This window comes from Priapulus caudatus, unplaced genomic scaffold, assembly GCF_000485595.1.
Source record: "Priapulus caudatus unplaced genomic scaffold, Priapulus_caudatus-5.0.1 Scaffold180, whole genome shotgun sequence".
Classification (NCBI taxonomy): Eukaryota; Metazoa; Priapulida; class Priapulimorpha; order Priapulimorphida; family Priapulidae; genus Priapulus; species Priapulus caudatus.
In genome coordinates, this window is record NW_014577241.1 from 294,118 (window position 1) to 310,115 (window position 15,998).

At 40.6% G+C, this 15,998-nt stretch overlaps 3 protein-coding genes across 5 annotated transcripts in view; 2 read left to right on the plus strand and 1 right to left on the minus strand.

Moving 5' to 3' along the window:
• Positions 1-1,873, minus strand: part of LOC106806822 (protein LTV1 homolog) — a 19,082-nt gene extending 17,209 nt beyond the window's left edge. The window contains exon 1 of the mRNA XM_014808940.1: positions 1,841-1,873. Within this exon, the coding sequence (XP_014664426.1) occupies positions 1,841-1,843 (3 nt within the window). The 5' untranslated portion in view covers positions 1,844-1,873. The remainder of the gene's footprint in view (positions 1-1,840) is intronic.
• The window catches only part of LOC106806820 (uridine-cytidine kinase-like 1), a 17,061-nt gene extending 8,305 nt beyond the window's left edge, over positions 1-8,756 (plus strand). For 2 of the 3 annotated variants that reach the window (XM_014808939.1, XM_014808937.1), the window contains exons 3-14: positions 2,450-2,556; positions 2,962-3,132; positions 3,456-3,530; positions 3,855-4,044; positions 4,328-4,389; positions 4,531-4,646; positions 4,963-5,056; positions 5,416-5,484; positions 6,211-6,333; positions 6,693-6,858; positions 7,306-7,404; positions 7,581-8,756. In XM_014808939.1, coding sequence (XP_014664425.1) covers positions 2,450-2,556; positions 2,962-3,132; positions 3,456-3,530; positions 3,855-4,044; positions 4,328-4,389; positions 4,531-4,646; positions 4,963-5,056; positions 5,416-5,484; positions 6,211-6,333; positions 6,693-6,858; positions 7,306-7,404; positions 7,581-7,666 — 1,358 coding nt within the window. In that variant the 3' untranslated portion in view covers positions 7,667-8,756. The remainder of the gene's footprint in view (positions 1-2,449; positions 2,557-2,961; positions 3,133-3,455; positions 3,531-3,854; positions 4,045-4,327; positions 4,390-4,530; positions 4,647-4,962; positions 5,057-5,415; positions 5,485-6,210; positions 6,334-6,692; positions 6,859-7,305; positions 7,405-7,580) is intronic. The other variant, XM_014808938.1, reaches the window with a different exon arrangement.
• A 258-nt stretch (positions 8,757-9,014) lies between these two features.
• LOC106806813 overlaps positions 9,015-15,998 on the plus strand; it is an 11,236-nt gene continuing 4,252 nt past the window's right edge. Inside the window, exons 1-5 of the mRNA XM_014808915.1 lie at positions 9,015-9,462; positions 10,727-10,798; positions 12,574-12,855; positions 13,423-13,511; positions 13,667-13,830. Coding sequence (XP_014664401.1) covers positions 9,169-9,462; positions 10,727-10,798; positions 12,574-12,855; positions 13,423-13,511; positions 13,667-13,830 — 901 coding nt within the window. The 5' untranslated portion in view covers positions 9,015-9,168. The remainder of the gene's footprint in view (positions 9,463-10,726; positions 10,799-12,573; positions 12,856-13,422; positions 13,512-13,666; positions 13,831-15,998) is intronic.

Genomic DNA, 15,998 nt, shown 5'->3' on the forward strand with positions numbered 1-15,998 from the left:
TCACTCATTTTTAAAGCTACCCCTTGAGAGCCATGCTTCACTGGGTTCTTTTTTTGGCGGGGGGCAGCTACCCCCTCCCCCCCTGTTAGCTACGGCCCCACAGACACTTGAAACGTCTCAATAAAAAAAAGGTAAATAAACACGAAATGTATTTACTACCAAAGTTTTAATGTTCCCCTACTCTATTTCGCCTATTATTGCCAATATTATCACCTGTAAATGCCGGTCAAATGCTCATCTGCAACACACAAGTACACCGCACGCACGCCCTGTGCACAAACAACATGAATAAGAGAGTTCATTATGTTCTCATTATTCTTCTCTCTCTTATCATCTCTCTTATTCATGTTGTTTGTGCACAGGGCAAGCGTGCGGTGTACTTGTGTGTTGCAGATGAGCATTTTACCGGCATTTACAGGTAATTATCAGCAATAATAGGCAAAATAGAGTAATGAGTAGGCCTAGAGTCGAGAAACATTAAGACTGGTAGTAAATACATTTCGTTTATTTACCATTATTTTTTTTATTGAGACGTTCCAAGTGCCGGTGTACGGCCCTGTAACTATCGCAGATGGGGTCGTTGTCGTATCAGGTACTACAGATATGTACCCGAGTTGTTTTAGTGTTTAGTATTATGTTTATATTTTATATGAGGTATGTTTAGGTTTAGGTTAGAGTTAGGGTAATAGGGTTAGATTATAGGGTTAGGGTTAGGGTTAGGGTTAGGGTACACTTCTGTAGTACAAGGCTGTACACTTTTTGGTATACGATATGTATATGTACCTCGGTACGATATCTGTAGTACCTGATACAGACAACGGACCTCTTAGCGTAACTATAGCTCACACACACCCGCACGCACGCACGCAACGCGCGCGCCACGTACACGTGTATACTATAGTACTAAGTACAGGGTTCTCCCAGATTGAATCAAACAGGGGAGGAGAGGGTAGGGGGAGGGGGGGGGGAACTAGGGGGGAGGGGAGGGGGGAGGGGGGAAGCCTAAGGTGGGTCCGGGTGGGCGGGTATTTTTACGCGTACGACTAATAACGTAAAATCGCCCCCACACCATTAGCGGTATTGTGGGTTCTGTTATATATAAGTAGCCGAAGCGGTTGTGTAACAGTTAGTTATAGGTTAACTGTGCATTGTCAGGATTAACTTGTGTACTGTCTGCAGTGGCATGCGTGATACGTAAAAAACACGGTCGGGTGTCCTGGTTCGAACGGCAATTCTTGACGGTCGACTTCCCGCTGCTGCAAACATTTTATTGTGGTGGGAATTTAAACTGCGGCGGAGTATTCAACGGGGGCAACGAGTCAAACAGGGGGAGTTTTCCAAACGGGCGCGCGCGCCCGTTTGCGCAACGTAAGGGAGAACCCTGTACTATAATACGTACGTAGCTACTATAGGCCGCGTACATTGACTGCGCAAGGCTACTAGAACATTTCAGCTAGATTTCACTGCTGCCAACAGCTCCAAAGTTCCCACGAAAATCGCTTATAGAAAAACGAAAATGAATCGGGCTTTCTTTAACATTATCTATCTACGTCACGTGAGACATCCACCTGATCTTTGCTAACATTTCCACAACTTACACCATGTATTTATGCCTTTATAGTTTTTATTCCTCACAATCAGCCACTACTGCTGTTAGCTCTACCTCTAGCTTAGCTATTAGCCGACGTTGGGCTAGATAGGACTAAGGCAGAGAGGCAGCACCATGGACGTGGACAACATGCTTTTGCCCAATGCAATTTATTACTTAAGCAAGACGTAATCTAAACCCTCTAATGGTAAATACTAATTCTGACATACAATAACCAATTTCCCCCATTACCATCAATGTTCGCGATAAATGCCTCGTAGGTGAAGTAGATCAATGAATACGTAAATTGAAGGTTCCAGCACTTGACGTTCACAAACTAATGCTTTACTCGGGGCTGAGCTATCATTTTACCGGATGGGCCGGGGTCACATGCTGGCCATGGTGGTGGTGATGGTTGGGGGTCCCCCTAATTTTGACATCCAGTATGTGGGCCCAGGAGTAGCATCAGGAAGTGCAACAGAAAGAAAGGGAGGACTGGCTAAGATGACAGGAGTGACCATTCCCCACAGAGATGGCAGACCTAAACGATGTAGATATGGGCAAGAGAAGCACGAGTTTGATGCCGAGTCCATTATTAGAACACATGTTTGTAACGAGGAGCAAGATCAGACAGAGCGAAAGGGCAACCCATCTTCCATCGGCCCACCTTCTGCTTCTTCCAACCCTCGTTTACAGCTCACCATTCGACTGTACCACGAGCATCCATGCCACTGCCACATAACACTCTTTCCTCTGCTGACACGTGACACGAGGCCAGGCATTGTTTCACTGGTACACGAGGCTATGTTTGGCTTAGCCGGCCCGTACCGTCTATGCGTTCATGGTTTTGCATTCCTCCAGGAATCTGTGGTGGCAGTGCATCGGGGAAGACGACGGTGGCGAGGAAGATCATTGAGGAGCTAGATGTTCCCTGGGTGGTGCATCTCAGCATGGACTCCTTCTACAAGGTAGGAGCTCGTCGAGTTTCATCAAAACGTAGTCGCCAATGTCTCAACTAGTCTCAACAAACATACATGTCTCAACAATATGTTGTCAATAACTCAACAATACATGTCAATGTTGTCAATGTCTGTTTTCAATGTTGTTTCCAATGTTTCCAATGTTGTTTCCAATGTTTCCAATGTCTGTTTCCAATGTTGTCAATGTCTCAACAATACATGTCTCAACAATATATACAAACATACATGTCTCGACAAACAAACATAGTCTCAACAACATTCTACAGTGTGTATTCGAGTATCACCGCTAAAGGTGAAATGTGAAAGTAATATTCTTGGAACTGCTTGGCTATTCGTCTTCTTTGTGGAAGTAGCTTGAATGCCCCGTGCACGCGTGTTTGCATTTTTCCGTAGAACTTCACTGACGCAGACCGGGAGGTGGCCGCAAGGAACGAGTTCAACTTTGATCATCCGGATGCCTTCGACTTTGAGCTGCTCACAGATACGTTGAAGAAGCTGAAAATGGGCAAGCAGGTTGATGTGCCCATCTACAACTTTAACACACACAGCAGAGAGACGTACAAGGTGAGGGCGTCATAACTAACTCGGTGAACTGGTGAAGCACTGTCTGCTACTCGGTTAGTTTTCATCCTATGCAGCGCAAGACCTACTGTTATAGGTCTGCTGGTCACTTCTCCTGGAATACGGACCTTCTAAGTCCTGGAAAAATGTTTTGACTTGCTCGGGTACAAACCCTGGTTATACAGTCACATAGATATTTTCAATTGTTCAGCTTTATATTGGTGTTAGATACATGTGAAAATATTTTCTTAGAATGTACTAGGATCCACCATTGTCATCTATATGTTTTCAGTCTATTTTCATCACCATTTTAATTTTGATTTCAGAAACAATTGTATGGAGCTAATGTTGTCATATTTGAAGGAATTCTGGCTTTTCAAAACTATGCTGATTTGCTGCCAGTAAGTGTGTAACACCTGGTTTGTTTCATGCTTTTATAACTTTTTAACGTGTGAGAGTAGTAGCTCATATCTTATTAACATTCAATAATCTCAGGTGAATTAATCTGAAAAATACAACCTGACTTGCATGGGCTGTTTAAAATCACTACTGTAGCTAGAGAAAACTTAAAAATTCATCTAAGTAGAGCAATCATTGACATTGTAACCATGGTTACAATCATCTTGGGATTTTCTTCTGGTCTATCTAGCAGCATGCATGGTGGTAGGAGTGATGGTCTTTCTTTACGCTCACGTATCTGACACTGTTTCTGTGGCTACTTCCAGCTGATGGATCTCAAAGTTTTTGTGGATACTGACTCTGACATTCGGCTGGCAAGGCGGCTACGAAGGGACATTTCTGAGCGTGGCCGAGAGTTAGAGGGTGTACTGAAACAGTACAACAAGTTTGTGAAACCGGCATTCGAGCATTATATTGCACCGTCCATGGCGCATGCTGACATCATAGTACCCAGAGGTGCGTCTGTGCTTAATCTTGCAATGGTGACTATCAGAAGTCTTCAATGCAAGTATGGCATTTGGATGATTTTGTTTGTACAAATGTGGTAATAACATAATTACCAAGTGTAAATGGTGCTCGTAAGCATTGCATTAGTTTGCTTAACAAACTGACAGATTATTTCTTATCAATGATTAGACATGTGTTAAGCAGAATGGGGAAAAATTATTTTGAAATGAAATTGATTTGTGTCCAAAACAACAAACTGTAGTTATATCGTACGTGTACAATTTTGTTGCAGGTGGAGAGAATGAAATAGCATTGAATCTTATTGTACGGCACGTCAATACACAGTTGCAACAGGTATGTTGGTGAACACTCACCTCCTGTTCTTCCCTTTTACACTTCTGTCAGTGAAAATTTCTCACGTTCTCTTTTTCTTAGCATTGAAATGTTAATCCATTTTCCATGCACAGCTGACTGCAACTAACTTTGATTTTCTAGAGGGGATTCAAGCACAGATCAAAGTTAGCATGTTCTCACAATGGTGGGTCTCCGCCTACAAGTCTACATATACTAGAGAACACACCACAAGTTCGAGGCTTACACACATTCATAAGGTATACATGACTAGAACATGTCATCATCACATTATTGTTGACTCTATGGGGTAGACGGAATCAGAAAAATCCTGCTATCCTAATTTTGCAAAAAAAATGATTGCAGCGCTAAGTTTAGCACTGGAAAAACTCTTTAGTAATTAATTTAAAACAGTGTGTATGTAGAGGGCACACTGAAATGCGTCCACCACACTTCTCTTATGCTCACGGAGGCAATGGCACGTGTTGAGGCTAAACTCGCACGTTTTCAGCTGCAGTTTTTTAAACGCGCGCTGAATCGCGCATTCAGTGAAATTTTCTGTGTTTGGTTGTTTAGGGACAAGGATCTGCCGAGAGACCAGTTCATATTTTATTCCGAACGGTTGATGAGGTTGCTGATAGAGTATGCACTCTCCTATCTACCCTTCAAGGTATGTCCACCTTCACAGAGCAAGAAACCACACAGACTATGCCCATATACTATATGAGATTGAAAATATCATAGAGTGGTAATAACAACAACAACAACAACAATCGTTTTACAGCGGTTTTCTTTGCTTAGGTTTTTGTGGAGTATTTATAATGGTACTTCTATACACAGTAGATGGCAGAAAGCTGAGTGTATACCAGACTGAACTCGGTCAAAGACCAGATCCAAGTGGCTAGTAACATGTGTTTGTACTGGAAATTTTATTGTAGTATTTTCAAAAACCTGTTTGTTCACGAATTTCATTCGTGAGCTTAATGTTTGTTGTTGGTGAAGCACCTATGTATTTATTTTTTTATGCAGGATGTAGTTGTGGATACTCCACAGGGAAAGCCGTATGAAGGACGAATGATGGACACGAAGAAGGTCAGTGTGAGTGACCGTCATACAATGTTTTGAATTATGAACTGGAAACATAATGATATCTGAGGCTTTAATGATGCTTAAAGCTATAAATATTAAATGTGTTAGTAAGCAAAACAGGTTAACATAGTGTCACATTTATCACTCAACAAACAACTTCTCTTGCAACAGCAAAATGTCACATTGCTAATGTATTAACAGCTCTAAATGTTAACTATGAAAAGGTAGAAACATTAGAGGCAGAGGAGTATGATTTTCGCTAAAAGAATTCGGTTAAAATTAGGCATAAGAAAAGTTTGTATCGTCTTATGAGAATGTACTATTGTATGACCGGTTAAAACTACAAATGTGTATATTTCAATAGTTAGTGCTGATAGTATTAGTAGTGTAATTGTTAGATTCAAGGCATAGCAAAACAAGGACCACAATGTAAATAAGTGTGCTAGTCATGCTTTTTGTGTATATATCCTTGGTAGTTATCCAATTATATGAATTAAGAATTTTATTGTAAAAGTATGCTATGTTTTGTATATGATGGATAATTGCCTAAATAAATAAAAAAATAAAAAAATAGAAAAAATATCTATAACTCTGCTTCCAATGAGAAAGGTTCCGTTAATCTCACAAGTTGCGAGAATTTATGGAATTGCATATGTATGTAAATAGGCTACTGCAACATTGGCTTTACAGCAGGTGTTTGATATTGATTTGTCTTTTTGTCTTGTACTGTTCTAGATCTGCGGTGTCTCGATACTTCGAGCTGGGGAGACAATGGAACCAGCCATCTCCAGCGTCGTAAAAAATGTAAGACTCGGAAAGATCCTGATCCAAACAAACCTCGATACGGGAGAGCCAGAGGTTGGTATCCAGTCAACGTCTTTGTCTCTGTGCTGATGTAAATTTTGTAACTTCTGTTACAAGATCATTGACCTCTAGGCATTAATATTACCCCACCCAAATGTATGTAGCAGCAGATATTTAATTGATACTGTTGAATATTATCTGCAACTCGTTTATGTTTGTAGTGAAACAAAATAAATAAATGATTAACATAAATTTTTTATTTGCTTATTAAAACAGTGATGGGATGAAACCAGGTAAATGTAGATCGGTAATGCGTGTATTCTGTGATTTCATGGTTTATCTGACCTAGTTTAGTTTCAGTCTCGTGTCATGGCTGGCAGTCTGAAGTAATTTTTTCGAATTTTCTGCATCAGCTGTACTACCTGCGTCTACCGAGGAACATTAAGGACTACCACGTGCTGCTCATGGATGCGACCGTGGCAACGGGAGCAGCGGCCATGATGGCCATACGTATATTGCTCGACCACGACGTATCCGAAGACCAGATTATGCTGCTGTCTCTTCTCATGGCCGAATCAGGTATCACCGTGGCGACACCTCTAAACGATGACCGTATGGTCTCTTCTGGTATCGGGGCAGAACCTAAATTAAACCCGGCAACCCCATTCCTTTGCACATGCGGCAGTACAGATCATGATATTAAAGTAATTGGTGTTGTTGTAATATGTAATCATATCAGCTAGAATCCTCTCATGATTATTCAGTTCAATAAAATGATAGCATTGTTTTGGCACCTAAATACCCAACTATTTTTAGCTGCTAATATCTCTTGCTACCCATTACCTGTGCAGTGGAACATAGATTTGGCAAAACATTTCAATTGATTTATTCTGTTGCATGTGCTCAGATTTTATGTCTCTGTAGTGTCGTATGCAAATGGCAGTGCCAGAGGCAGCTGACGAGGTGTGAAACACAGGTACTATTTCACCTGAGTTGTCTCACCTGGTGATTATGTGCCTATGACAGGTGTGCACTCGGTCGCCTACGCCTTTCCAAAGGTGAAGATCGTGACGACGGCTGTCGACCGCATACTCAACGACCAGTTTCATATCGTACCGGGAATAGGTAAATTTGTCTGCACAGCTATTTACATGGGGGAGGGCGGTAACATTTAGATACATGAAAAATTGTATTGATTCTAGTATGTAGTAGTAATATTTGTAATGTGTTCGGCATTGATCTGGGATTAAATAATTCACAAACGTGTGGTAATTTGGCGTTTGATTGACTTTTTGTTTCAGGTAACTTTGGCGATAGGTTCTTTGGTACAGACACTGACATCATTGTGGGAACTGCCCCCACACCCTCGCCACTACACGAGTTGTAGTGAATGAATCATAGCAGATGATCACAATCTTCAATGCTTCTGCATCGACAGTAATGTCTGTCTGCACCAGCGCGAAGGTTGAACAGGCACCGTATGGATCAGCTTCTAGTCTTGGGGTAGTGCTATTGTGCAACAAAGCCCACAAGTCTGGCTGCATAGTGCATACTATATAGATAACTCGATTGTGAGGTGTCAAACAATTTCCTGTGATACGTTGCACGATGATTACAGCATCTGTAGTTGGAGCGTAAGGTTTTACCTTCAGTTGCTCAAGTTATCTCGGCAGCATGTAGCCACGGTTTTATTTGTCATTTGTCATACGTGACAGTTATTTAGATATGCAGGTGATAGTTTCCAAAGAGGTTTGTTAAGGCTGTCATTATGGATAGCATTAGACGTGTTCTTAATTATTTTTGTATTTTTATTTCGTGTAAATGGTGTACTTTAATAGTTTTATTGTAATTATGCATGCCTTTTCAAACCAGCTTATGAGTTACACTGTGCATCAGGTCTTTTATTTAAACTTATTTTGTCATTGCTCTTCCTTTACGTTATTTAGCAATCGCATATTATTATATTCTCTTATTGTGACAGTCACATTTTTAGCATACCGGAGTTCTCACAATTCTGTAACCAGAACAGCTGCTTTCTTACTTTCGAATATCGCAACATGTACGTAGCTGTCAACTTTTGCACTGTCTAGATCTCTATGAGATATCGCTAAATCCGGTTGGATATCAGATTCAGATAAGATCTAGGTGCTGTCATTTATCGATTTCCCTTGCATGTACGTTATACGGATCAGTTCGATGTGGAGCATTGTATGAGCTATCTGACAACGTGTTCATGGAACATTAAAAAGTCAAGTCATAAGTCAAGTCACGTGCTTATTTGAGTCATAATATAGCATGTGCCCTGTTCGGCATAAATTAAGTAAACCAGTGCCTGGGCTTCACGTGTTTTTTTTGTCTGTGTTACGTTTGTGTACAAATACGTGTGTGATCAGATGGTTATATCCTTATTTATTGGTGAGTGCTGGTAATGTCACTAATAATGCGAGTAATAAAGATATAACTTATTGAAACTATTATTGAACCCTTTTTGGTATTTTGTATCTGTATGGTATTTTGGCATGAATGTTTAGATAAAAATTTATTGTCTGTTATTGTTTAATACTTTATATCTGAGAGTTATATTACTTATGTGTATTATAGGCTTTACTAAAATACAGATAAAAATGACAAGTTCCTATTCATGGTACACTATGCAAAGACATTGGCATAGTTGATATTTCTGCCGCTTGATGGCCGTCGAAGCGTTTTTTTCACCGCAAGTTTACCTGGGAAGTTATACGCATGCGTACTAAAGCGTTGTCGCAACTGTTTTGTTCTCCCCGTATGCTGTTTTTGTGAATTTATTACAAAGCAAAAGCAATCATCACACATATCGCATGATCTACAAGTCACTTATAAAGTGTAAATATTGTTCTATAAGACATTGGCATGGCCACCGCGGCTGGATTGCCTAGAAAAATGAGAAAATGTGATGGGGAAAACAGTGTCAATGTTCCCGAATTTCGAGAGAAGCAAGTCCACCATAGTGAATCGGACGGTGTGGTCAGCAAACAGGACATTTTGAAATGGATCGACTCGTGTCAGAGCGAAATCGACAACCTCAACGAACGGTGTTCAGAGGAAGTCCTCAAAATCGAACAGAGATACAGCTTGCTCAAGAAACCTATATTCTGCAAAAGGAATGAATTTATTGAAAAGATTCCAAATTTCTGGTCAACAACTGTATCCTTGACAAGTGATTAACTTGATTGACTACTTAAACTACTTACTACTTAGTAATACTAATAGTAATAGTAATAATAATATAGGTTACCTAGTAGTTTGTACGGTGAAATTGCACGCTATGTCGACTATTTAGGATATAGCCTTCGACAAATAACTATTTACCTAACAATGATCTATATTCCAAGCCTTAAAACTAGAGTAAAATCTGCTTATTGTCACGGCAAAGTGCACTGTACCCATAAATATGGTACCTTGTAAATACGGTAGAGTGATTTGAATTGTAGTAGTCACACCAACGATAGCAGTAGGTCCATCCATGCAAAAGCAAAATTAATACTACTAGTAGTACTAGCACAAAAATGTTATATATGGCACTTGTACTGTAGTTGTAATTACATTGACATCATTTAATTGCATTTTCGTAACTGAGGTAGCACATGATTTATACACATTTTACCATTCTGTAATGGATAAACTATAAATTCAAGATGAGAATTCGTTACATAGTTCTTTGGACTCTGACGAGTTACGATTACAAGATTTTACAGCTTGCTGTATCATATTCATAGTTACAATTTCTTGTCCAACATGTATAAGGGTGGAATACTGTATAATCTCACGAAATATGAATGCCCTATGTCCGTAAAAATGCTATTGTGAACACTATAAATATATAATGCTGTATAACTTTGTAAAGCAATTTCAGAGTTGCTGATGGAATATTGTTAAAACAGGATTACTGAGTAAAAGACCTTACACTGAGAAGAATGAGTAAAAAACAATTTACGTTAAATTCTTCAGCATATACCAGCTCATGGGTAGAATTTATCTGTAGATTTAAACAAGGAACGTCAATGTTATTGAAACCAAGGTATCTTGCTCTCAGCACATAACTTGCATCTCACGCTTGCTCTGTTTGTGTGAGAGTTTCTATCTCTTCGGTAGATCTGGTGATAGAAGCTCATATAATCTTCCTCTATGAACTGCATTTTAAGGAAGCTAGAAAATAAAATGTGGTGTGTGAAAAATAATCACACTGTTCACCACAACTTGCAGTTACTGTGCGTTACCTGCCAAATTTAATTTGTAGTTACTCGCAAAAATCTTTAGTGTTTCGATTTTTGTTATTAACTAAACATTGGCTGGATAGAAGATGGTGTCACATTCATGTAAAGTCATTGTGAAGTGGGAATGAATGGCGTACCAATACTTTTGCTTGGTAAATATATGACCAGAAGGCATCCTTAACTGACATTTTCAGTTTTTAAATCACCCTCAGATCTCAGTGATAGTAGATGAAGATGAAGAGGAGTGCATCAGATGTCTTAAAAAGGTAAATGACACATTGAATGATTGACAAAGAAGATGTGCACCTTGTAATTACAATTACAACTGATGCTTACATTGTGTTAGGTAAATGCCGCTTCCTTGCTTGAATTGTGCACCAAATTTGGATAGCATGAGATGTTTTATAGTGCAGTGTTTATCCAACTGGTGGGGTCCCTCCTGGTGGATCACGAGTAAGTTTTTTTTTAGAAAGATCACGAGTACAGTCAGACTGCTAACTTCCGTAATGGCTGGGAAGTATGGGTTATGCCCTTGAGGGGGGGGGGGGGTTGAAAAACACCAGGAAAAATTTATACTGAAGTTAAAGTTGTGCAACAATTTGTCTCATGTGAGCCAAACGATTAGTAGCCTAGTACAGTCTGCATATCACAAGGGGTTGCAGTTAGATATGGGCAGTTGATAAGATAGGGGGTTGTTGGCACAATTCTGATAAGACCAAAACAAAATATAGGTGTGGTTACGGTTTCCCGACCGAGCCTACTTATTCCCAGCGACCCTAAACATTTTAGTGTCAATTTTCTTTAGTCAAAAAAAAATGAATTGGACAGTTCCTGCTTCAAAAGGCACAACGCACATCCTTCGGACATGGTTCGTAAATAAAATATTTCAAGAAAATAAAATGTTTTCCCTACCTACCTACCCTATTTTTTTCCGCCATGTAACGGTAACCACACATATATTTTGTTTTGGCCTAAGAGACTGTTATATATAGGGTTAAGTCATCTATATCAATAGTAAATTCTGCAGTCTGTCGGACTTGCAGTTAACATTAATGCATTCTAGGTACATGGGCAGAACTGGAACCTTTTTCATATAGATCAGTTAGAAGATAAGTTTAATAATTGCTCCAAATTTACATAGACACAAAGTTAAAAAATATATTTCACAATAATGAGCATGTGTTTACACACAGAATTTTTTTAATTGTGGCTTAGAGATTTTGCCTCTATCTTTTTCAGACATGAATCAGTTCGTTGTTTTTACTATTAAATGTAAATATGTACTTGCCTCTAGGTTTACTGCATCTCCTTTGCAGACAAGCGAAACATTGCAAGCAATGCGGAATTCATATCTAACCAATTTATTGCATACATAGTGTATACATATGCTACCCAGGGTTCTCCCCAGGATGAAATTCAAACAGGGGGGAGGGGAGGGGAGGGGGGAGGGAAACTAGGGAGGTCCGGGGGGCGTGTTTTTTTACCGTACCACTAATTAATGCGTAAAATCACCATACCATAGACGGTATTTGGGGTTCTTGTATATATAAGATAGCCGAGTCGGTGTACAGTTAGTGTTGGGTTCGGTACAGGTTAACTGTTTGTACTTGTGTATTGTCTGCAGTGCATGCGTGGCACGGTAAAAATACACGCGCCGGTTGTCCTGGTCGAATGGGAATTCTTGACGATCTATTCCCGCGCTGGCAAACTTTTATTGTGGTGGAATTTAATCGGGGCGGAGGTAATTTAAACGGGGCGCAACGATTGAAACAGGGGGGAGTTTTCAACGTAGGGAGAACCCTGCTACTAGGCTTGAGTAGGAATTGCTACTGGTGCTGAGTGTGTGTACCTGTTACTGCCTTCCACCCCAGGCTCTTTAGTCAATTGAACTCGCTGGCGAATTAAACAGAGTTGGGTGATGCCTCATATTAGTATTTATTAATTTATTATATAAAAAAATTGGTGCTCAAATATAATCTCATGAATGCATCGCCCAAGTATTGTAAAATCGACTAACGTGGGGCGGGGTGTTCTCGTGCAGGTGGAGGTGGAAGACTACGATGACCTCCGGTCGGGTTACAGAATACGACTCCACTTTGAGGAGAACCCGTTCTTCGAAAACATGACTGTCTGCAAGGAGTTTGCGTCCGCGCACGCGACGTACGATCCCAGCTCCGGCATTCCAGAAATACGATGGAAGGACGGCAAGTCGTTAGCCGAGTGTCAGGAGGAGAGAGAGGGCAGGAAGCGCGATCGGCGGTCGCGTACCTTCTTCATGTGGTTGACTAGTCAAAGTGATGCTGCGTCGGACGTGCTAGCAGAGGTGAGTGTGGCTCGCGTGAGCAAGCAGCCGTGGCCAGTCATCGTAGCGTTCACGTGCGGCTTGTGGCTACATGCTAGATGCAAGGCGGCTGGATAACGGATCTCGATGAAAAATTTAACTCTGTGCACGTTGTACCTGGACATTAAACGACGCACACGTTGCGTGCACGCATTCCAAGCTCCGACCAACGTCATACCAACCTCGTGCTATATTCCATGACACTGTAACCACCTGGTTGAACTTAGTTGTTCTCCTTTCCGCTGCACACTGTCGTTCACTCTACTTCTCCCCTTCTGTGCTGGAATATAATACATCGCCTGTGGAATGTAATATAACAGCTGACTCAATGTTATAGTCGCTGTGTTATTCAGACAGATTTTTTACGTGTCAGTGGAGTTATGTCGGATAGAAACAGAGTTTAAGTGTGACGTCAGCTCCAGCTATTACTATTACTATTAGTGAAGCGTAGGAATGAGCAAATGAGCTCACTCTCACCTGTTAATGATCTAATTCTTACACCTTTTAATCTACATGTCATTTGCAATAGTCTTTTACTTTTTCCCACAGGCGATAAAGGACGAAATATGGCCAAATCCTCTTCAGTATTTTGTGGTAGATGACGCTGAAGAATCAGAACAAAATGATGCTACTGAAAGGTACGTGTACGTGTATGTGTCCGTGCGTGTGAAACTGTGCATGCGTGTCGGTGCATGTGCAGGTACGCATGCAAGTACGCCCTCTTGATCAAAAGTCCACCGACGATTGCGTAATACGTACATATAAACGTGTAATGAGTTCATCTTGAATTCAGGTTGCAGGAAACGGGCGGTGCTGCCCAGGAGGAAGACGAGACGGAAGTGTGCGCAACAGATCGTGATGAAGAGTTGAACGCGGAGGTAGAGGAGGAGGGGCAGATCCAGGAAACGGAAGACACGGGCGGAGGCGGAGAGGCGGACGAACGCATGGATGAAGAAGGTAGGGACTCAGTTTTGTAGAAGTGTTTCTATTTACTCGTCTGTATGAAGTAGCTGCTACAGGGTGTGTAGTTGGAATCAGTACAGCAAGGTAAATCGTCGAGGCGATTACCGGATTGCACTATGAAGGAGAAATTACGTACTTTTTACGGAAATCGAACGAAAATTACGGACAGTTGTGGAAAACTACAGACAATTAAGGAAAGTCCCATTGTAAAATTTGCGGACAGTTACGGGAATTTCCACGGTGGCATTTTAAATGTGTAGAAAAAATATGCATAATGAGTAGATCTATGCGAAAGGTTTTGTGGTAATGGGAGAGTTTCGTTGAACTGAACAAGATGGTGGATATAATTTCTGCTGAAAGTGCCAGTGAGTTGATTTTCTTAATCTAGGGTGTCAGGCAGGTGTACATAGCTGTGCAGCACGTATGAATTATATTGATTATATACGAATTCCGCGTTGTTTGCAGTGTCTGGTCTTATTGTCGCTCATTCCTGCAGAGTGCAAGTACTATTTGTTTTAATAGATCAATCGTAGACACCCGATCGAGTAATAGCCTATATTGCCAGGCTTACATGTACGTGTTGCTACTGTTGCTGAATAAAGTGCCGGTCACACCTTCAGTCCAATAAACTCGCTGGCGAGTCCAGCAGAGTTTTGACTATAGGTTGCTGGTGATATGGCAACTATGAAAACTCTCCTCTTATCAGCAAACTTTGCACATGTATTTTTTATGCATTTAATGGGTTATCACAGCAATCTTGGTTAACCGTCCGTAAATTTTATTACGGACTTTGCGTAACCGTCCACAATTTTCGACCAATTTCCGTAAAAAGTCTGTAATTCTTACGTCGTTAGTGTAATGGCTGTTCTAGAGTAAACAGTCCCCCCCCAATAAAGGAGTTGCTATTAATTTACAATTCATGAAATACCGACTGCTATGCCTATCATTTCTCACAACACTTAGGTAGTCCTCAAGTCACCCGTATAGGTTAGGATTTTTGTCAGGATGAGGGGAGTAAGGAATGTTAGTCATTAGGATGAGAGATGTAAGGGATGTTAGTCATCAGGATGAGAGATGTAAGGGATGTTAGTCATCAGGATGAGAGATGTAAGGGATGTTGGTTGTCTACATGAGAGATGTAAAGAGGGATGGTTATCTGGATGAGACGTGTAAGGCAGGTTGGTCATTAGGATGAGAGGTGTAAGGGATGTTAGTCATCAGGATGAGAGATGTAAGGGATGTTAGTCATCAGGATGAGAGATGTAAGGGAGGTTAGTCATCAGGATGAGAGATGTAAGGAATGTTGGTCATCAAGATGAGAGATGTAAGGGAGGTTAGTCATCAGGATGAGAGATGTAAGGGATGTTGGTTGTCTACATGAGAGATGTAAAGAGGGATGGTTATCTGGATGAGACGTGTAAGGCAGGTTGGTCATTAGAATGAGAGGTGTAAGAGAATATTGTCTTTACGACACAAGAGGTAAGCAGGGGTCGAAATTAGATTTTTATTATGGTATCCATTCGGGATACCAGGTATTGAAATCTGGTATCCCCCCAAAGATCTGGTATCCCATTTATTGGATAGGAATTTCAACAATGTTGGTATCCAAAATTTTGAAATATGCAATAATAGCATTTGAAAATTATTAATTTGTAATGTAATTATTATATAAAAACATGAAAACAGATTCACAGATATGCAGAGAGAAGTACACTGCAGACGTATTGTCTAAACGCATTGTCTGGTTCGCTTGATGTAAGAAGGGGTTCCTTGTAAGAATGGACACTTTGTGAGCAACTAGGCGGTGCGTAAAGCCCGGCGCACATTGCCGAACATTTTGCTCAAAAACATTATCGTAGCAATGTTCCATGATATGTTCGCAATGTACGGTGAAAAAAGTCGCCGAACATTTTGCTCAAAAACATTATCGTAGCAATGTTCCATGAAATGTTCGCAATGTACGGTGAAAAAAGTCGCCGAACATTTTGCTCAAAAACATTATCGTAGCAATGTTCCATGAAATGTTCGCAATGTACGGTGAAAAAAGTCGCCGAACATTTTGCTCAAAAACATTATCGTAGCAATGTTCCATGAAATGTTCGCAATGTACGGTGAAAAAAGTCGCCGAACATTTTGCTCAAAAACATTATCGTAGCAATGTT